The sequence below is a fragment of the Pezoporus flaviventris genome, unplaced genomic scaffold (assembly GCF_033815535.1).
Source record: "Pezoporus flaviventris isolate CSIRO_AGI_PZ_B2104156 unplaced genomic scaffold, CSIRO_AGI_Pfla_v1 ptg000001l, whole genome shotgun sequence".
Taxonomy (NCBI): Eukaryota; Metazoa; Chordata; class Aves; order Psittaciformes; family Psittacidae; genus Pezoporus; species Pezoporus flaviventris.
This window is the reverse complement of record NW_026892549.1, coordinates 39,759,079-39,779,647: the sequence shown is the minus strand read 5'-3', so window position 1 is coordinate 39,779,647 and position 20,569 is coordinate 39,759,079. Positions and strand designations below refer to the sequence as shown.

At 58.2% G+C, this 20,569-nt stretch overlaps 3 protein-coding genes and 1 long non-coding RNA gene across 8 annotated transcripts in view; 2 read left to right on the top strand and 2 right to left on the bottom strand.

Annotated features, from left to right (window-relative positions):
• The window catches only part of METAP1D (methionyl aminopeptidase type 1D, mitochondrial), an 84,235-nt gene that overhangs the window by 19,094 nt on the left and 44,572 nt on the right, over positions 1 to 20,569 (bottom strand). For 3 of the 4 annotated variants that reach the window (XM_061453548.1, XM_061453506.1, XM_061453558.1), the window contains exons 7-10: positions 18,933 to 19,030; positions 18,248 to 18,295; positions 17,272 to 17,350; positions 16,821 to 17,128 (exon numbers count right to left, since the gene is read on the bottom strand). In XM_061453548.1, the coding sequence (XP_061309532.1) occupies positions 17,050 to 17,128; positions 17,272 to 17,350; positions 18,248 to 18,295; positions 18,933 to 19,030 (304 nt within the window). In that variant the 3' untranslated portion in view covers positions 16,821 to 17,049. Of the gene's footprint in view, positions 1 to 16,820; positions 17,129 to 17,271; positions 17,351 to 18,247; positions 18,296 to 18,932; positions 19,031 to 20,569 lie in introns of those variants that run through there. The other variant, XM_061453515.1, reaches the window with a different exon arrangement.
• DLX2 (distal-less homeobox 2) lies at positions 1,545 to 3,725 on the top strand. 2 transcript variants are annotated; one of them, XM_061447194.1, is made up of 3 exons: positions 1,545 to 1,966; positions 2,198 to 2,382; positions 2,646 to 3,725. In XM_061447194.1, the coding sequence occupies exons 1-3, from the start codon at positions 1,645 to 1,647 to the stop codon at positions 2,958 to 2,960; spliced, it is 822 nt and encodes a 273-aa protein (XP_061303178.1). In that variant the 5' UTR covers positions 1,545 to 1,644; the 3' UTR covers positions 2,961 to 3,725. The 2 variants fall into 2 exon arrangements, with proteins under 2 accessions (XP_061303178.1, XP_061303090.1); XM_061447106.1 differs by having other exon boundaries at positions 2,195 to 2,382.
• Positions 9,923 to 13,405, bottom strand: DLX1 (distal-less homeobox 1). The gene is made up of 3 exons (XM_061453492.1): positions 12,724 to 13,405; positions 11,992 to 12,191; positions 9,923 to 11,618 (listed from the first exon to the last, which is right to left on the bottom strand). The coding sequence occupies exons 1-3, from the start codon at positions 13,034 to 13,036 to the stop codon at positions 11,364 to 11,366; spliced, it is 768 nt and encodes a 255-aa protein (XP_061309476.1). The 5' UTR covers positions 13,037 to 13,405; the 3' UTR covers positions 9,923 to 11,363.
• Positions 16,897 to 18,039, top strand: LOC133269376 (uncharacterized). The gene is made up of 2 exons (XR_009743433.1): positions 16,897 to 17,021; positions 17,741 to 18,039. It is a non-coding gene; the product is annotated as an uncharacterized LOC133269376 (long non-coding RNA).

Below are 20,569 nucleotides of genomic sequence, written 5' to 3'. Positions count from 1 at the left end.
TCCCGGCCCGGCCCCAGGACCCCGAGGGCTCCACTTGTCCCGGCAGGGCCCGGCTCCAGGTACCGGCGCCAGGCACTGCCGGTGTCCCTCGGCTTCTCAGCACGTCGCTTCTTGCGGAGGCTGTTTCCGGGCTTAACGGCGACCGCGCCGCTTCCCGCCGCCCCGCTCCCGGACCACCTACCACCGCCGGCGTCTCGGGGGCACGGCCCCGCTCACCTTCGCCTGGCGCCCTCCGCAGCGCCACCGCCCCGCCGGGCACAGACCGACAGGCTCCAGCCGCGCCCCGCTTCAAAGCGACCGCGGCGGGGCCGCGGCCGGGGCGAGGCCGCCCCGCGGCAGGGGAGGGACACCCGGTACCGGCACCTGCGGCGGGAGGGAACGGCCCCCACAGACACAGCCGTGGAGAGCGGCGGCGAGCGTGAGGAGGGCTCCTGACGGTGCACGCGCCGGGAGCTCGCGAGGCGGGGGCATGCGCGGGCTAAGCGCGTCTTTCGGCATCCCCCCCCCCCCCCCCCCCGAGTGCGGGGGAACGGGCGGGAGCGAGAAACAGAGTGTGAGACCCCGAATCAGCCCGGGAGCCGTTCCCGCGGCCCTAGAACACCACCCGGCTGCCGAGGGTGCCCCGAGGGGCTGCCCCCGGCAGAGGGCAGCGCCGCCGCGCCCAGCCGACACCCGCCCCTTCGGCCGGCGCCGCTCTTGGTGCAGCCGCCCGCCAGCCGGGACGGGGAAGAGGACGGGCGGCTGAAGGGGGGTGCCTGGTACAGCCGTTCCCACAACAAGGCGCCGTTAGTGGCTTTCGCGTGGATGGACGCCCCGTGGGTGCCACTGCTAGCAGCTGCTGTGTGAAATACGCCCGCGTGTGTACCCCACGGAGTGTCGCCTCTCCGCATGTAACAGCGCGGAGGTTTTGCAGGAAAGCCCTGCCACCCTATCATGTAGAGAGGTGCTGCTCTCTCGCTATGTGGCCGATCCCCCAGGCCCAGCACAGCCGTCAGGAACCCCCAGACAGGGTTCCCCCATCTCCGCTTGTCTCTTGCCGTTCTACTGGCGCCCGCAGCGCCAGCGCGGAAATGCCGCTGACGGCGGGACGTAAGCTGCTGGCCTACGAGCGGAGGCACACACCGGGCAGAGAGCTGTCCCGAGCGCTCGGGGGTGAGGGTCGGACCGCCCCATCGGACCACGATGCGGCCAGCGGTGGCGACGGAAGGTGGTATGAGCCGTAAGACAGGGCCAGGGCTTGAGCCGGTCCGTGGCACCGACCTGCCTTGCTCAGGGAGCGACTCCGCTGCTGTTCATGCGCCCGGCGCCGCTCCCATCCCGCGCCCTGCGAACCCGCGGGGATACGGCGCGGCCGGGTACCCCATTGGCTGTTGCTAGGTGACGTGCGCCGCGCCACGTGACCGGTGTTAAATGCCGTCCCGGCGACGCGCGGCGCCGCAGATCCCGTCCCGCTGGCGGCGGCGGGAGCGCGGCTGCCCGCCCCGGCCTGGCCCCGCGGGTGCGGAACGCAGCACAGCACAGCACAGCACAGCACAACACACAACGCAACGCGGAGAGCATGGTGGCGCGGCCCTGACCGCCTCTCCCCGGTGGGGACGGCCGCGGGACGGCGGCGGCCCGTGCCCCGGCGAGAGGGGGAGAGGGATGACCGGGGTGCTGGAGAGCCTGGTGCCGGACATGCACGCCAGCCAGATCTCCGCCAGCAGCTACCAGCACGGTGGCTTGCACAAGCCGCAGGAGTCCCCCACGCTGCCCGTCTCCACGGCCACCGACAGCAGCTACTACAACAACCAGCAGCACGGGGCTGCGGGCGGGCCGCCCTACGGCCCGGTGGGCCCCTACCCCTACGCGGGCGGCGGCACCGCCCCTTACTCCACCAAGGCCGGCTACGACCTGGGCTACGCGGGTGCCTACGGCTCTTACGGGCCCTACGGCAGCAGGACTTCTCCGGCCAACAACGACTCCGGTACGTCCAAGACCCGGGGTGCAGCTCTGGGGAGCTGGCGGGAGCCGGGCAGCCACTCTAGGCCCGGCGATGAGGCTGTCGGGGCTCGGGACACTGGGTGGACCGGGAGGGCGCTCGTCCCCGTCGGGCCGCCTCGACGGGGGGGGGGGCGGTGATGCCGCGTTGCGGGCAGGGCTCGGGGTGGCGGGAGAGCGCCTCTCCTTATCGGGGCCGACGTTTCTGCCGTAGCAGAGAAGGAAGACTGCGAGCCAGAAATCAGGATCGTGAACGGGAAGCCGAAGAAAGTGAGGAAGCCCCGAACCATCTACTCCAGCTTCCAGCTGGCGGCTCTGCAGCGGCGTTTCCAGAAAACCCAGTACCTCGCCCTGCCCGAGAGAGCGGAGCTGGCGGCCTCCCTCGGCCTCACCCAGACCCAGGTAGTGCTCTCCCGCCGCGGGGTGCCCCGCCACTCGTCCTCCGCGGGATCGGATGGGGACGGTTGGGGGGGGGAGGTGTGGATCCGACCCGCGGCGCCTCGACAGCCTCGGGACGCCAGTGCGGGGGAAGAGTCTGCGCCGACGAGGCAGCGCCGGGTCTGCCCAGGGCTGCCAAAGCTGCTCCTCCCTGCCCCGCCGCGGGCGGCCCCTGTGCCGGGGCGCCCTGGCAAGGCTGCGGCCGCCTGACTCCCCTCTTCCTGCAGGTGAAGATCTGGTTTCAGAACCGCCGCTCCAAGTTCAAGAAGATGTGGAAGAGCGGCGAGATCCCGGCGGAGCCTCCCCCCCGCCGCAGCTCCTCGCCGCCACCCCCCACCTCGCCTCCCACCTGGGACTTCTCTCCGCACCCGCGCACGGCGGGCGGCACCGGCTCCGCCAGCCCCAGCCCCGCCGCAGCTTTCCTCGGGAGCTACTCTTGGTACCCCCCGGCGCCCGGCGGCCCCGGGCACCTGCCGGCAGCCGCCCCCCTCCCGCAGCCGACGCAGCCTCCGCACCACCACGGCGGCAGCGGCATTTTCTAGGCGCCGCAGAGACTTTAGCCCGAGGGGCTACTGAGGCGCAGCACTGGTGTTTTGGTGAAGCCTGGCTCCGGCCGTCCAGGAGGAGAGGAACCGGGTGTCCGCGCCCCATCCGTTGCTCCGCCGGCGGCGAACCCCGTGTGCGCTCGGCCCCGCGGGGTCAGCCCTCCCGCCGCCAAAATAACCATGCTGCGGAACAAGTACCCAGCTCCCCTCCTGCCGTCCTCCTTCCTCCTCCCCGGCTTCTCCATCCAACCACTGGTGCAGAACTTTGGTTAACTTTTTTATTTTTTTAAAGTCGCTAGGTGCCTTTGCGGAAAACCTCACGTTAATGCTGGGGATTAAAGAATAAAATGTTAAAAAAAAATAATAATTTTATATGTAGATTTAAGACAAGAGCCTCCCGTGGATAAGTTAACCTTTTTAGCCGTGATCGAAACAGTCCGGTGAGGGGGCCCGGTCGCAGGCGGCTGTTGAGGGGGGATTTCCGCCCGCGCGGTGCCTCCGGGCGGGTTTCGTGACTCGATGGGGCCTCCCCGGGGAGGGCTCCGAGCCCACCCCTCTGCTCAGCCCCCCATCACCGGCAACCCAGTCACTGGCCCTGCCCCTGCGCCGTTTGATGTATAGAGTCGTGGAAAAAAAAAGGGAAAAAGGAAAAAAAATAAGGGGGGGTATTTTTGGTTATTTATTATGGAGAACTTAAACACTCTTTTATGTTTCTTTTACAATAAGAAGAGATTATTTAAATAAATTATTGTTTCCATGGTGCCCGCTCTGAGTTTCTTTGGGAATGGGGGAGATTGGGGTGTCGATCTGTACCCCGGGGCTCACTGGGGGTGTGAAAAGCTACGAACCCTCTACCCCCTCCCCAACGCAACTGTTGCCGCAAGCCGGCTTCCTCCCCCCTTCTTCCCTCTTTTTCCCGTCTACAGTAAAATCTCGCCCCTGACAGTCTTCTCGGCGAGGCCATGAATCACTCAGCGCTCCCGGCAGCAGCCCAGAGCCGCCCCCCCGCCTGCTGGCGCCAGCCACATTTCGCCCAGGACTGACTCCTGCCTCCTCCCAGCCGGGCCGGAGGGCTTTGGGGCAGGGTCGTGTCCGGGGACCGGAGTTCTCCTGCAGCCGGTTCCCTGCCGCAGCCCTGCCCCGGGGAAATTTAGCCTCCCCCTCGCCGTCGGTAGCACCCAGGCCGGGAGCCCGCGTGGGAGCTTTGGTTGGGCCGGAGCTGGTGGGTGCCGCCGAGCCCCTCTTGTGGCCCTTCGAGTGCTGGAGGCACCGGTTGGGCCTCTTCTGGATGTGCTCCTGAAGAGCTGGACCCTCCAGTACGTACTCCTCTGGGATGTAGCCCTCCAGGCTTCACCCTTCATAGCTGAACCCCTCTGGATGTAACCCCAGAGGGCTGGATCCCTCCAGGCTGCACCCCCTCCAAGTTGCAGCTCTCCGGGATGGAGGGGGCTGACCTCCCCGGAACGTAGCCCTCTGGGGGACCCCATGCCCCTCCCTGCACCCCTCCAGGCTGAGCCCCTTTCTAGACTGCTTTCCTCAGGAAATGCCCCCCCATCCCCAACCTGTAACCCTGACGGGTGTAAACCTCTGGTCTGCACCCCTGGAGGTCCCGGGGTCTGAAAGAAGAGAGCTGGGAGGGGAATCTCTGCCCCTTGTCGCCCCGAGGGTCCCGCCAGCCTGGGAGGGTGTGGGGGGAGAGGGACCGCTGAGGAGGATCGCGCTGCAGACAAGATGAGGAAGTGGGCCAGGCCAGCTCGCCCGGGGCAGGGAAGGTGCAGCCCGACCAGGATTCTGCCGCCGGGCTTCGGCATGAGGAGCCCGGGCAGGGCAGGGGAAAGTGCGGGGAGGGCACAGGGGATACGCTGGAGCTGGGGTCCGGGAGGGTGGGTTGCTCCTGACGGCTTGCGAAAAGCTGGGGGGCGAGGGGAGGGGGGAGCAGAGGAGCGAAGGAGGAGTGAGGGAAAGAGAGGAAGAGGGGGGTGGAGGACGAAAGAGGCGGCCGCAAATGAGGCGAGAGGAGGGAGCGGGAGAGACAAAGGGGGAAGAGACAGCTGCCCGCCAGCTCCGGCACTGCCCCGGCGGCGCGGACGGGGAAAACACCCCAGAGCCGCCCGGGCAAACAGCGGCGCCGGCCCGTCCCTCACGTCTTCCCTCCGCCACTCCCGCCTCGGCGACCGCGGAGACACACCGCGGCAGCGGCCTCGGCCGCTCGGTCCGACCGGGGGGAAGGAGCGGCGGGCGGCGAAGCGGGGGAAGCAGCGGGCACGGCTGGGGCGGTGGGCACGGAGCGGGCTGGGTGGGGAAAGGAATCGGGACCGCCTCCAGAGAGAGGGGCACGCGTGGCGAGGAGCCCACAGCCCCGCGAACTGGCAGGGGCTGTGGTCGCAGCAGCGCGTCGCGGCCCCGGGAGGGATGTGTGTGTGTGTAGGGTGTCTGGGACCCCCCTCTGCCAAATGACAAGTTTTACTAAACCGCTCGTCCGGGATGCAGGAGAAAACCGTGGGCCCGGGGCACAGCCCGGACGGGGACAGCCAAACCTCCCCGCCACCCCGCCCCATCGTTTCTACAGGCGCTTCTCGCTGCTAAATAAACACACACACACACCAAACACCTGCCCCTCGTCCCCCAGTCACCTCCCCGCCGTCCCTCCTCGCCCATGGACTCCGTCCCGGTTCAGCGGTGCGCTGCGGAGCGTGGCGCAGCCCCATGGGGTCGGGCAGGATGCCGACAGCGGCGGGGGGTTCCCGGGGAGGGGGACGTGTATCAGCGGTCCGGGAGCGGAGCACCCCGCCCCGGGACTGGGAAGACGGCGGCCCGCCCCTGTTGCCCCCCGCGCCTTCCTTCTCCTGTTTGGTTATTACTTTATTACTTATTTATTCGCATTTATTCGCTGCCCGCTATCAGCGGCTCTCCCTGGGCTGCTCGCACCTGGTGTTTATGTGAGTGAGGCTTTTTGAGCTTCACCCCGCAGCATCCTCGCAGCTTCCGCAGCCCTTCCAGGCTCCTCATTTCTCCCGCCGCCCGCAGCGGCTCGGGATGCTGGTCACAGCATGCGGAGGGGATGCACACCAGCGCGCCGCACCTCCAGGTGCACACGCATAGATCTGTGCGTGTTTGCAGTCTGCTTTCGCATGTTCTCTTTTCCTGTCCGATAGGACGGGGCGGGCACCGCTCTTGAACCAAGTGCCCCTGCTCAAGGCGGCAGCTACGCGGGGCTCGGCTGCCCGGGGCCGGGACGAGCAGCCGAGGGGCTCTCCCAGCGCATCCCCAGCAGTCCACGATGGGTTGGGGGCGGGTGGGACTGGGTCGATTCCTCTCCACGTCCCAGCGCCACCGCCTTCCTCTCCCTCTGCGTCGGGCCCGGCCCCAGAGACGGGCGGCTGAGGGGGCCGGTCCCGGGGGGCTACCGGGGTAATCGTGGGGCTCCGCGGGCAGCGTGGGCCGGGGGGGGCCGGGCAGGCAGCCACCGGGCGAGGGGCACCCTGTGCCTTCCGTCTCACGGGCGGGGCCGGCCGGGCTTGTGCCGTGGGTAGGCAATTTACTCATTTGCCCGGTGAAAAGAAAAAGCACGAGAAATTAAATTAAAGCGGCTCTGGCAAAAGGAGTTATTTGAGGCATGAATGTCTCCCCTAAAGCTGCAGCAATCATGTGGCATTAGACACTTCCGGAATCCTATAGCCAACTTGAAAAATCCCAGACCCCTTTTTTCCCTAATTTTTGCTCTGATCTGTAATTTTATCCACATTTGCACTAGTTTGAGCATTCTGGCTCTCCCATCTGAAAGCCTGCAATTACTATATAATTCTTCGCAATTTCACATGTCCTAATATGGACTGTAATTTTTGCGCAAGACAATTTCCTGCTATTTCAAGCATCAACATTGTCAAAGTTGTATGTACATAATAAATGGGAATATCAATGCATAGTTTTTAGCATAACATCTTGACTCCTCGATAATTATATCCGTTCGGAGCCTACGCAGAATTAGCCTGAATTGCATGGTAACTGCTGCTGCTTTAAAATTTTTAAAAATTACTCATAATTTTCCCAAAGATTACCAAGATCTCGAGTGCACAATGTCATCAGCGTAATGAAGAGTAAACATTTATGCTAATAATCTGCAATTTTTTTCATCAGCTATAAAGACAGAGGCTATATAGCAGAAAATTTCAGTCATATTCTGCAAGAGCAGAGCTGCAAAAAGGCTGCTGCTCTCGCTCAGAGGCATGTGCATCTCTGGGGGATCTCGATCCACATTTGCACTCTCAGGATATTATTATTGTGATCGGCTTCTTCTTCCTTTCTTTTTTTTTTTTTTTTTTTTTTTTCCCTCTCTTTTCTTTTCTCTCCGCTTTCTTTCTCCCTCCCCGATCCTCTCCCCCTGTCTTGCTCGCACACTTTCGCTCCTGTAACTTTCTTAGCGAAAAGCCGCGTCCGGTCCTTTGGTGTGTTGTAAAGCAAAGACTTGTGCCCAGAGCCTCAGGGACTGAGGCGGCAGGTAAGGGGGGCGACACAGGGGCTACGAGAGGTAGCGCACGGGGCGCGACGTGGATGGGTGCCCTGCGCGGGCCGCGGAAGGGGGGGGAAAGCAACTGGCCCCGGCTCCGCCGACCCCGGCTCCTGCAAAACTTCCCGCCGGCGGCGCCGGGGCGAGGGGCGGGAGCCGGGCGCCGGGCGCCGGGCAGGGCAGGGGGGATGCCGCGCCGGGAGCCGAACCGAGCCGCGGAGCGGTGCGCGGGCAGAGCGGCGCCGGGGCGGAGCGGGGGCACTCGCCACCCGGCGCTTCCGAGGGGCCGCGCTCTGCCGCCGCCCCGGCGCGGTCGTTCTCGGTGGTGATTCCGCGGTGTGCGTTTGGCCGTTCCTCGCGAAGGGGAGCGTTACTGCCCGGTTCCGAGGCAGGAGCCGCGCGGTGGCCGTGGGGGGGGGGGGGAGCACCGGCTCTGGTGGGGGGACACATGGCACTTTTTCACCGGCGGGAACGGGGCAGGCGGGCGGCGGAGGGGGAGAGGAGCGGGAATTTCTTGTCCCTCTCTGTCAAACGAAGGGAGCATATTCCGAACGCAGGCGGGCTCGGGCTCCGATACTTGATTTCCCCCCCCCCCCCCCCCCCCCGCAGTTTCAGGGGCCGCTCTGTGCTCTGCAATTAGATTGACACATGTACAACATCCCCAGCCATTCAAGGGGCTTTGCAGGGACACTCCAAGGGGATTTTTTTTCTTTTTCCTTTTTCTTTTTGGGTGGAAGATATTAAAGAGGTATCTGTTGTTTGGCAATTTTGCTAAGTCTGTCTTCATTACTTCAACATTGTGCATTTGCTAATTTGGAAGCCCCTTCCTATTGACAGCTCTGCTCCATACACCTGCAAGCAATTTGCAGAGCTCCAATATAGGAGAATTGCAGAGATGGCAGCTCGCACCTATTTTATGGTGGGTTTTTTTTCCCTTCGCTTTTCTCAATGCACAGCAAATTTGGCTTTCAGTGCGTTATCTCTTTTGTTAATGCAAAAAGATTCCCTGGGCGAAAAAATTGCTCATAATTACCAGAGAGATGGGGAAACTGCATTAGAATAAATAAACCTGAAATTACTGTAATTATGTTGTGTTTGATGGGCTCGGCTTGTAATCAAGAAGAGAATACAGTGAAATGATGCTGACCCTCTTGGGTTTGCAGCTGTACGCGCACTTCGGGGTCTTTTTTTGCAAAAAAAAAAGAGTCATTTTGATCATCATTAAGCTGTGTGTAACCTATTTCAGAAGTGTTTGAAAATGAGGGGCACTTTTTTATTTTTTTTCTCCCCAACAAGGAAAAAATATATCCCAAAATTACATTTTGCCATTTACAGGCTCATCCATTGAGTTTTGTTTGCGGGGTGACGATTGTTAAAGGTATAATATTAGAAATCAGGATTTAAACATTGTAATGAGGTATTGTTTCAATATAAGCACCTTTGGATTATTCATAGTTTAATTAATATTCTCATTATGAAAATCTTCGAATCAGGTATTTGATGAACTACTTGTCAGCAACAAGGCAGAATTAATTAGGCCTGTATTGAGATTAACATTTTCAAATGTACAATTATAATAGCCTCTAACTCAAGACCGCCTCGCTGAGAGAAAACTAATAATTTCTCTATTTGAACTGTTAGCAAGACGTTATTGAATTAGGGGAAGCCAATATATCTTTAAAGCTCTCCGAGCTGCTTGACCACCCCATTTCTCTCCGGTCAAAAGAAGTTTGGTCTCTGGCTGCAGGCGCCTCAGAAGCTGCGGGTCCCGGTGCGCGGCGGGGCTGCAGAGCCGCTCCAGCTCCGCTCGGGGCTGCGGGGTGCTCGGGACAGGGGCTGGGGCCGTGAGGCAGCGGGAAATGCAGCTCCGGGAAGTGTTTTCGGGACCGAACCGCCGTGGGCCGCCGCGCCGCATTTGCGCGCCGGGGGGGATGCTGCGCTGCAGCGCATCAGCCGTGCGCAGACTCCGCGCACTGGGCAGTGGGCGCGGGATTCGGGGAGGGTGCGGGTTGCCCTCCGGTTTGCCCTCTCCGCGGAACCTCCGCTCCGGACAGCGACCGCTTCCCCTCCGCTCCGCAGCTCTTCACTCCCAGTAGCGCGGGGAGCGGGAACGGCCGAGCCCGGCGCTGGGGTATCCGCTGCGGCCCCTGGACGGCTCCGCCGTCGAGCGGATGCACGGCCTGGCTGCCGTGGCCGACGCCGTGGCGGTCCCGTCCTGCCCGCGCCCGCCTCCCGGCCAAGGAGTTGTTCCCGGCCTCTCCGCGGAGGGTCCCGTGGCCCATCGCTACGTCCGCCGCCGGCTGGCTGGGTCCGGCCGGAGATACCGGGATCCGGCCGCTGGGACAGAGGAGGCTGTCCCCTTCCCCCTCCTCGTCTCTCGGTTATGGCCACCGCCGTCCCGCCGTGTAGGGCGGAGGCTGGCCCAGGCCACGAGACAGGGAGCACGCGTGTCTCTTTTGCCAAACCATAATTTTACTGTCTCAGAGAAACTTTATAACTTATGTACAAAGATTTGTGTGTTTTTCGGTTTTGTTTTTGTTTTTCTTTCTTTCCCCAGATACAAAGCAATAAGTTAACATTCTCAATATAAAACTAAACTTTGACATATAGAACACTAAACACAGCCGAGCTCAGTTTATCACATCTTCCGAGTTTCACAAGTAAAATGTCAAGATCTCAGTACACAAAGCATCATGTTTTACAGCCACACGAAACGGAAATTATAATAATAATTAAAAAAAGGCTAAATTTGTGCAACATGTTTACATAATAATAATATTAATAATAATAATAATAATGAATAAAATATGTACAGCGAGTAGCTCCTGCACGTCGGTTTGTGCATTTAGACTTCGGGACATCTTTGCGCGGAGAAGCCTGGCCGGGGCTGCGCGGAGCTGCGCGGGTGCTCCCGCCCGCCTGGCGGGACACCTCCACCCGCCGTCGCCGCTCTCGGGGCTCTCGTTCCGTTCTCCGCGCCTTGCTTCACCTCGGCACCGCGCTCGGCAGCTGCTGCGGCTCCACTTCCGAGCAGCAAACAACGCGCATGTATTCCCTTTGTTGAATACGCGAGAGATGCAAACCGTTGGGCGCCAGCCCCTCCACAGCAGCGAAGTAGAAAAGTTCTTGTAAAAGTTAAAAATCGCGCCTTCTTTCGAGGTGGTTTATTGGGGGGAGGGGGAATCGGGGGCCGAGTGTGGTAAATGGTGCGTCCGTCCGAGCAGTGCACTCAGCGAGCTGAGTTTGTTTCTGGCGCTCTCATAGTGGTAATTTAAATCAATAAATAAAACCCCTGTCTTCCCCTTTTAACAACAACAAAAAATATACAGATGGAGAGTGAAAGGTACAGAAAACGTCGAGGGAAAGAAGCTCTGGACATTGTACAGCTTCTTTCCCCCTTGCAATTGAAGAGACCGTCAGAGCGGAGTAGCAAATAAATGACCTACATTTCAACAGACACAGACAGACAGACAGGACAGAGGAGAGGGCTTCCCCCCTCTCAAACATCTTTTTCCGATTGTCCCACAAAGCCGCGGCCGCCGCTCGCGGTGCTCTCGGGCTGGTGCGCGGTCGGTGCCCGGGGCCGCCCGGCAGCTGTCAGCGCTGGGAACCGGCCGCATCGCAGCTGTGCGCTCCCGCACCCGGGCTGCGGGGCAGCATCCCGGCGGCTGGACGGGCAAGAGACCTCCTGCTTGGTTGTTCGCTTGGGTTTCCTTTGTGTTTTTGTCCTCTCTCTCTTTCCCCTGTTATTATTTTTTTCCTCATTTTCCCCTTTCCTTTTATTTTTTTCTTAATTTCTCTCTTTTTTATTTTTTTTAATTATTTTTTCCATAATGATTGCGAAATCTTTTCGGGATCGATGGTGCTTGCAGTAGGGGAAAACGCGTTTATAATCACATCAGCTGCGGCTGCTGCATAGCTTCTTGGTGGGCCGAAGGATACCACGACGTGTAGCTGGGGATGTAGGTACCCGGGGTGCCCGACGAGGCCTTACCGGAGGCGGAGGTGGTATTCCACACCGGGGGCACCGGTGGCGAGCTGCCGGAGAGAGCCCTGCCGTTGGTCAAGGCGCTGCTCTCCAGGGCGGCCCCTCCTTGCTTCATCAGCTTCTTGAATTTGGAGCGCTTGTTCTGAAACCAAATCTTCACCTGCGAACGGGAACGGGCCAGGGCTCAGCATCTCTCAGTACGGTCCAGCATCCGTCCGTCCGTCCCACCCCCCGTCCCCGCCAGGGTCCAATGGACCCAACAGCCGGCTGGCCCCCGGATTCTCCCCATTATCTCCCCGTGGTTGCTGTGCCCGTTGCCATTTCGTGATGCTAACCACCCGGTAAGACCCTCCAGCCCGCCCCGTCGCTGAGGAGCAGCCGGCGCCGGGGAGGCCCCTCTGGGGCCTTTGCGGCACCGGCTGTTCCTCCGCGTCGGGGCGGGCGTCGCGCTGGGCCCTGTTGTGACCCGTCTGCATAACGCGTGGGGACAGGGAGAGGACAAGAGAGAGGGGCCATCACTACCGGAGCTATACCTGTGTCTGGGTGAGTCCCAGAGATGCTGCGAGCTCTGCTCTTTCGGGGAGAGCCAGGTACTGAGTTTGCTGGAACCTCCTGTTCAAAGCCTGTAGCTGCAAACTGGAATAAATAGTCCTGGGTTTGCGTATTTTTTTCCCTTTCCCATTAAAGCGAACTTCCCCTCCTTCCACCACAGTGCTTTTCTCGGATTCGGCCCCTACAAACAACAAGCGATGCAGAATAAATAATAATAATAATAATAATAATAATGATGGCAGCAATAGTAATAACAACAGCAGCAGCAATAGTAACAATAACAGCAGCAACATCAACAATAACAATAATGAGAAGGAAGAAAAGTGAAGCTCGACTAACGCTAACAAAGGCTCCGGGCTATTATGGCAGCCCAGGCTTCTTCCCAGAGAAAGTTTGCTATTTTTACAGGCTGCAGTTTAGGTTTAATTACCCTTAATTGCATACATTGTTTATTGCGCTACGCAATAAATAATTACGAAGACTAATACGTGCACATCTGGGTTGATTTCTTTTCCAGCCAGGCATTGTGTGCTCTGTGTACTGCTCCCCTGTGATCCTCAGCCTCTCCTCACTCATATTTTGTAATTTAATTTCATTTCCCCCCCCCCCCGATAGATTCTGTTGTGGTTTTTTTTTTTTAATATACGAGCACCCTCCCTCCCTCTTTGCCTTCCCTCCCCTTTCCCCCCCTCCCCAAAGCCGAGTGCACCTACCTGTCTCCTCTAACCGGGTCTGAGTCAGGCTGGAGCTGTTGGGGTAGGACTGCACTGAACTGATGTAGGGGTTGCTGGAGTGGCTGCTGACCGAGTTCACATAGGGGTAGCCCAGCGGTCGGGAGAAGGACGAAGCTGTGCTGTACGAGCTGTCAGGCTGAGAGTGGCCCGCGGAGTGTAAACAGTGCATGGAATAGTGTCCGTGGGACATGGGAGAAGGAGACATTTGCTGGCTGGGCGGCCCAAACTCCATAAAGACAGCCTTCCCTGAGACGGGGCTATTTAGACTCTCTGGCATGGTAGTCATGGTCATTTCTTGTCGCTTGGTCTGTGTGTGTGTTCTCTCTTCAGCTTGCCTTTTTGGGGTCTGTTGTGTTTCTCAGGACAGGAAAGAACCCAATTTAAGCGGAACAGGGTTTTTCACTTTCCATTCATAAGAAAATGGAGTTTGTCTCTTTGAAAAGTCTAAGCATGATGCTGTAGATCTACACAAACTCGCCTAAAAGCTTTGACTCAGCCAAGCCTATGAATATTCATGAGCTGGCGGAGCTGATTGGTCCGCCGTCTTGCATAATCGCTTTGGATTGGTCCAAGGCGCTCGGGGCTCGCCCGGACCCCGGTGAGCGCGGAGAGCCGGGCTGCCAGCGCCGCGCGTCCCCGCTCGCCGGCCGCACGCCCCGACGGCAGCGCCGGCTCGGCTCGGCGGCCTCCGCTACGCTGCTCCCCGGCACCGCTCCGCGCCCGGAGCAGGGACCGAAGCCGCCTGGGCTCCCTGCTCCCATCGCGGGCCGCCCGCTCTCGGAGGCTGATGACGGCGCCCAGCCGGAGCTCGGCAGGAGGCAGCGCGCCGCTCTCCGCCCTTCTCCTCCGCCCCTCGCCGCGCAGGAGGCGCGGAGAGGACGGCAGCCGCGCTTCACCAGCCCCGGCTGGGTGAGGGCCCACCTTGCGAGACCCGCAGACAAAGCGGCCGTCTCCTCGCCTGCCCGGCCGCGCAGGCTCCGCGGGCACGCAGGGACTGTCCGCCCCTGCTCAGGGCCGCCCGGTTGTTGCTGCTATTGTCCTTAAAGAGAAAAAAAGGGAAAAATTCCAAGGAAACAAGACTCGCCCTGTCTGGCTAAACGGCGCATTTGAGCTTAAAATGAAAACTTCCGCGTGCGTTAGCAGTAAATGAGGTGGGACTTAGGAGATCCTCCCCAGAAAGCCGACGATGAATCCCAAATTACTTTGTTAGATAATTAGAAAGTGTTGATAATTATTTCTTTCATAATTCAGCGGTGTGACTGTAACAGGAAAATGATCTTGTGAAAGTTCACACGTGCAGATGTATTAGTTACTGATTCATTTGATTAAATGCTAGTCTCAAGTGCTCTGATCCACAGCTGAAGGCGGCCCCATTAGCATAACACTGATGTTTAATTTTCATACGCATAATTAGCCATATATTTAACACTAATAGCAACATGCAGCCTTCCAGCATTAAACAGCCTGGGATTTGATCTGGCCTGGGCTGAACTTTCCCGGTTACACCTAGGTTGTCTAGGGTGCGCAGTTATCACGGCACCGCATCTATGTAATCAAGCGCGTTTTGGCGAAGGGGGAACACCAATAAAAGGGAACATTCAAAACAAATCGCTGGGCTGATGCCGCTGGAAGTGGCAGTCCCGGACAGCCTTCCACCGCCACCGGGGCTGGGGCACCCCAGCAGCGCCCTCATACCGGGCTCGGGCTCCACCGGGCAGAGCCGGTCTTTGAAGCAACCTTCTTAGGGTTGCGCAAAACCTGACAAGACAGAGCCCCTCCGCTCCTGTTTCTCTCTCCCATATTCCCCCCCCCCCCCCGCCCCCTTCCTTCATTAGCGCTCTGTCGGTTTAATTGCCCATTTCCTAACGCCTCTTTTACTTCCTCCCCCTCCTTTTGTTTCCCTTTTTTTTTTTTTTTTTTGCTCGCGATGCAAAGTTCATTCTCACGAAGCGGCCGCGGCTCGGAGCGGGAAGGGGCGGCAGCGGTGTGTCCCCACACGGACCCCTCCGGCAGCCGACTATGGCCCCCGGCCATGTAAGTGACCACACGCGGCGTGTCTGCGCGTTCTCCGAGGGGGGACGGGGCACCCCGGCAGCTCCGGCACCTCCGCCGGCCTCGGGTCCGGCGGCTGCGGAGAGAGGAAGCTGCTCTGTGCGCACCGGTTCTGCCGGCACCTCCTCCGGTTGTCCGGGCGCTGGCAGGTCTCGGGGCGAACCATAATCCTGCCGGCCCCACCAAAACCCCGCGGACCGGACGGCGCCGTTGTGCTCACACCCGTCCTCCGTGCAACAGCGGCCCTGGGCAGCACGGCTTAGGAGGGCACGGAGGGGCCGCTGGATGCCCCGACCCCTCGGGGGCGACCGCCCCGTCGGGGCTCCTGCCGTGCTTGCCCGCAGGGGTTCCTGTGTGAAAGGCTTGTGCGAGGCGCCGGCTGTCCCCGCGTAGCTGAGGCATCCCTTCAGTCTCATTCATAATTAGGATTACAAACGTGCGCCATCAATGCCAGCGCCTGGCTGCCACCGCTCCACCGCGGCCGGTAAAAGAAGTAATCCCGTCAGTTACGGAGGGATTCAGAGCAAACAAGGACTTCCAGGGGCTGCCAGCAGCCTCCTTAACACCGGGCAGCGGGGGAGGGGGGGGTGGTGGTGTCCTTGCCCCCAGCTGCCCCTTTCCCGCCTCACCCCAAGCCGCGGCAGGGGACGGGGGAAGCTCAACATCTGCGGTGCCATCCAGGGGCTCTCGGAGCGGCCACCCGCCGGGAGGTGCCCCTGGTGTGTTGCCAGGACGCGCGGGACCCCCAGCTGCTCCCAGCGCCCCGGGGTCTCCGAAAGTAAAATACCCCCTTCCCAGTCCGTCGGGCGGTGCTGGGGGTCCCTCGCCTACCGCGGCTCAGCGCGCTGTTTAACCTCTGTGTATTTGTAAACTTGTTGGCTGCATCGTTTGTTTTTACAGGTTTTAAGGCTTTCCAAGCTCCTCTCGGGGAGGACGGAGCTAAGCGGCTGCCCCGCGGTGTTAGCCGTGTTCTGGTGGGGTCCTGCTTTTTGAAAAGATGCTGTTAGGAACTATTAGAGCTGACAGCTCGCTGTACTCGAGTGAAAACAAACAGCAGCGTAATGCTGTAAGAAAGGGGCTTACTTCTGCCCTGAACCACCGAGGGACTCTGTGCAGAGCAGCCCCGGTCGCCTGCATGTGGCAATCTCGGCACAGGACAGCATCTGCTTACAATTAAGGGCAAGTTATTTGTGCCAAAACAGCACCTCTGTGGCCGCGGATCTGGGGCATTTCTCGATGTCCCTTACTGATCTCCAAAGCTACCCCGCATTTCAAAGGACCAGGTCCTGTTCCAGTAGCTTCCCAATACCAAAGCCAGAGCCGTCCGGCCTGGTGGGGCCGTCAGTAACCGGCTAATTGCAAACGACACACCCCACCCCCCCCCCCCCCTCCAGTGCCCGCAAGCCCGGGGCAGCACCGCAGGGAGCGCGGTGCCAAGTGGGACCCACAGCTCATGAGAAGCATCAGCTCCAAACTCCATCCAGGAGCCGGGGCACCCTTCAGACCGCAAACTCTTCTGTTTCTGTTAAACGCTTTCACTGCGGAGTGCCTCTCCCTTAACTAACATGGGCACCGCAGAGCAGTGATTATCCCAAACCGGCTAATTCTTCAAGGAGGGCAATTATTGATCTCCAGAGAAGCAAGCTTCGCATCTCATTTTTAATCACTTTTTTCTTTGTGCTGTGCAAAGAGAAATTAGCCGAGGCAGGAAGGAGGGGAGGGGGCTGCTGTTGGGAAGGCTGTGGGAGAAGAGGTGGCTGCCGCTCCTACCACCCTTGGGAAACTTTTTTGCACCCTAGTAGAAGTTACAGCCTGGGAAACAGCAGTGTGCCAATCGCTGTGTAGACAAACTGACCCCGTATCTTAGCTATAAAGGGAAAATTCTATGTTCCCCTGTCCTCTCAGCTGCACAGAGACCATGTCATCTGATACGTGTTTGTCCCACACAGGATTTGGAAGAGAGGGGACCCGCTCTCTGCCCCTCACCCCAAATAACCCAAACCCTTCGCACTCGCAGGCTGTGCATGGCTGCTTCCAGGGTCATAAACAAGCCAAAGGACTTTATTAAATCCTCACCAGCTAACACATGGAAAGGTCTATGTCCAGAGCCAACCTCTCCAGCTGCTTTTTCTGTCCTCTGCTGTGAGTTCTGCAGCACCCATTCTCCACAGAAACTACAGAAATCCTCCTCTCTTCCGAGTGAAACTGGAAATCTCAGAAGCACAGTGAGTCCCTCCGCTTCTTACTCCATCTTTAGGCTTCTTCCACCAGTTTAGATAGTATTTCTGCTCCCTCTGAGGTAATCACAATGGTATGTTCAAACTGTGCTGATCTGAAATGCACATTTAGCAGTTATTAGGGGACAAATGCATCCACCATGCCTGTAACACTCACCCGGTTTTGGTGGGGTTTTTTTTGGCTGTGAGTGATCAGTTCTACAGCTTTAGGAAAGATCAAAAAAATTAAATCAGGCACCTTCTATTGTCTACAGAAATTGCAGTCCATTTATCTTTCAGAATCTTAAATTCGGGGGATCCTTCCATTATTATCGGCTCTGCAGCAAGAAAAACAAGATGCATTCTAAAGTTAGTTGTGTGGAGTGTGAAGCAAGAAAGAAAGTGGGGGGGGGGGTATGTGGGGTGGTGTCCCAGCAGGTAGCTCCCCTTCTGCACAGGTCCTGCTCCCCTGGGCTGGCACTCCCTTGCAACACTCAAATGGGAACTAAAGAGGAAGACATCAAGGTAGGAAGTTGCCCATTCCTCTTTTGTAAAAGCAGGGAATTTTAATCAAGCTTTAATTAAGACCCCGTGGATAATAACCAACGCACCAACCACACTTATAAACAGCAGATAGTTTTAAATATGTGAATTTTTTAAACAGGCTTAAAATGTTCATTAAATCAGCAAAACAACAATTTTCTTATTTCCCTCTAATTGCCATTTAGCCACACGGCGCGAGAGAGGGCTTTTCCCCGGCGGCTCTCCGTGATTGGTACCTTGCTGGCTCAGCCCGCGGCCCCAGAGCCCAGCCGCAGCCCCGCCGGGCAGCGGGCGAGTACTAGCCACTCTGGGCTGATGCTCCCCGGTACACCGCAGCTGCGGGGACACGGACCCATCCTACCCATCCTTCCCACCCTTCCCATCCCCCACAGCCCAAGGGGGGCGGCAGAGCCTCCGCCTTGCCAAAAATACTCTTCCAAAATGTCATTTAGGAGGATCTATAATAACCATTTAATTTTCTGAATCTTGTCACTTGGAAGGTATTTCACTCAATCGGTTCCTCAATGCATTTAAAAAAAATGGTATTTTAATCTTCTGCTTCCTAAGGGGTCAGCGTCGCCGACATTCCCCTATCTGCACGGGTATTTCGATATCCCAATAAAGAAACGGTCCGGATCTGGGCTGCTCTGTGTGTACTTTTATAAAGAAACCCGTAGCAGAGAGTTACTAACCTATAGTGAACGCCATTCCCTCTTCCATTAGCAAATCGCTGTCATTGGCTACAAAACAAAATAAAAACGCGGTTATGACTGTTGGGTTTTTGGTTGTTGGTTTTTTCTTCCCTTTTTAATAAACACAAACAGCACTTGGTTTAACCCCCTTTTCTGGCTCGCAGGTACCGCGCACGCCGGTCCCCGCTACGAACCGCAGCATCCGCCGAAAGTGATCCCACCTCGGCAGCAGTCGGACCGCCCGAAGGCGGCTCCGTCCAGGCCGGGTCCGGGAACATTAACTTTTCGGCCGAGACTTTTCTTTGCCCTGTAACAAACTTTGCCGGCATGGCTCAGGAGCGGGGGGGGGGGGGGGGTGGGGATGCAAGGTTATGGGGGTGTGGGGCCACGGGACACGGCGGATGCCACCCGGAGCGGGGGTCAGAGGCGGTCCGCGGGACACTGCTGCCCCAACGACTTGGTTAAACGAGCGATCTGTCCTCAAAAATACCCGTGCGACTCTCGGAAAAGGAGGCCGGGTCTGCCCGCCAGTACCTAGCGTGGAACGCCCCCCTCTCCGGGGATCCCCGCCGGGACCGGCAGCGTGCCTGGCTGAGGAGGGGGGTTCTGTTCGTTTTACCCCCCTTCCTGGAGCCGTTCCATTGCCGGCGGCAGAGAGAGCGCGGGGGGCAGTGGGGCCGCTTACCGTGGTGCCACACTTCGGGGTGCCCGTGGAAGTACGACCCGATGCCGTGGCCGATGAAGAACGGGCAGACCTGGAAGCCGCCCTGCAGCGCCACGGAGCTGCGAGGGCAAAGAGGACACCGTGAGGGAGTGTGGCCCGACCACCACCTCTGTCAGCCCCGGGTCTTGCCACCACACTGGTATCAGCAGCAGCATCACCCAGCTCCCATCCCCAACACTGGGTCACCACTTTGTGCCTGCTCCAAAAGACAGCAGCCGTCGGAACTAGCACCGGTGAGCCATTGTTAGGTTTCAGAGTGAACATGCCTGCCAGCAGAGGCTGGTAGCTTCTCTGTCAGCCCTGCTCTGTCTATGCAAGGCGGCAGCATATCATGTCCCTATCTAATGCTGGGTAACCTTTTCCACAAGCACATTGGGAACTCATTTTAACCTGGGACAGCTAAATGGCAGCCAAGTCACGCAGCTGAGACTCCAGCACACCACCAAACTGCAGCCTCCTAAGTCTGCCAAGCCCTCCCTCTGTGCACAGTCCATGCTGGGTTGTGTATGCACTGTCTGCACTGGGTTTTCTGCAGGAACAGAGGTTCTTGCGGCCAACAGGGAGAGTTAAGAGCCCTACTGCTTCCTTTTTGGAATACTGCAAATATTCTGTACCAAAATGTATTGAAACTCCAGCAAATCTATTCCTGATAATGAACCCATCACCAAACCGTTCAGTAACAAAATGAAAGAGTCATAGTTCATCAGTTCTGCCTGGGAGATCTGTCCTGTTCTCCAGGGCCTGCCACAGGGAGGAACATCTCTGAGAGCTGCCTGCGGGAACATGGTCAGGCACTGATCCCTACCCATGTCAGGAAAGCAAATTCCTATTCTGATCCCTAAAAAACGTATGTGGGTTGTCCTCTGGCTGCTGGGCTACCCCATGTCTGCAGGCTTCACTATCGGATTCTGCCCTTACTCAGCCAGCAGTGCATGGGGTGACTTAAGGGCTCAGCCAGGAAGGCTGTCACATCCGAAACAGAAATGTGCAGAGGTTTGGGGGGACCTGGAGGGGGATTAGAAGTGACAAGGAGGTTATCCCTGTCCCTGTGTATGATCTTCATACTATTTCTAAAATCAAGCAGGAAGGCACTTAGCCTGAAAGATTTCACCTACAACATTAAAATCAAACTTGTTTTAAATCAAACTTGAAGTTTTAAAAACTTCAGGTTTGCCTATATTTAACCATAACATGTTTTCTCAGAGTTTGACTACAGGTGGAAAAGCAGAAAAGTTAAGAAACTCAAACAAAAGTGTAAGCTCTCACAGAAATTAAAGCATGTTAAACCCTACAGGGAGACTCTCACTCAGGTGCAAAGTGGCCTCAACCTGCTGTATGCAGTAATCCCTTTGCACACCAGGCTTCACAGACCCTGCAGTGCTGGCTCCAGTGCCTGTGGGTCACCATCCTAGAATTTAATGCCACTGCAATTGAGGGACATGGTGCTCCACCACAGCAAAATGACAATGAGAGAGGAGTTGGGTCAATGGTTAATAATGCCGCAGTGTTCAGACCTTAAGAGCACATTCTAACAGGATTTGTATATTAGCTTTTACCCACCCATTGCCCTGATACAAAGACCCATCACATTTCATTCA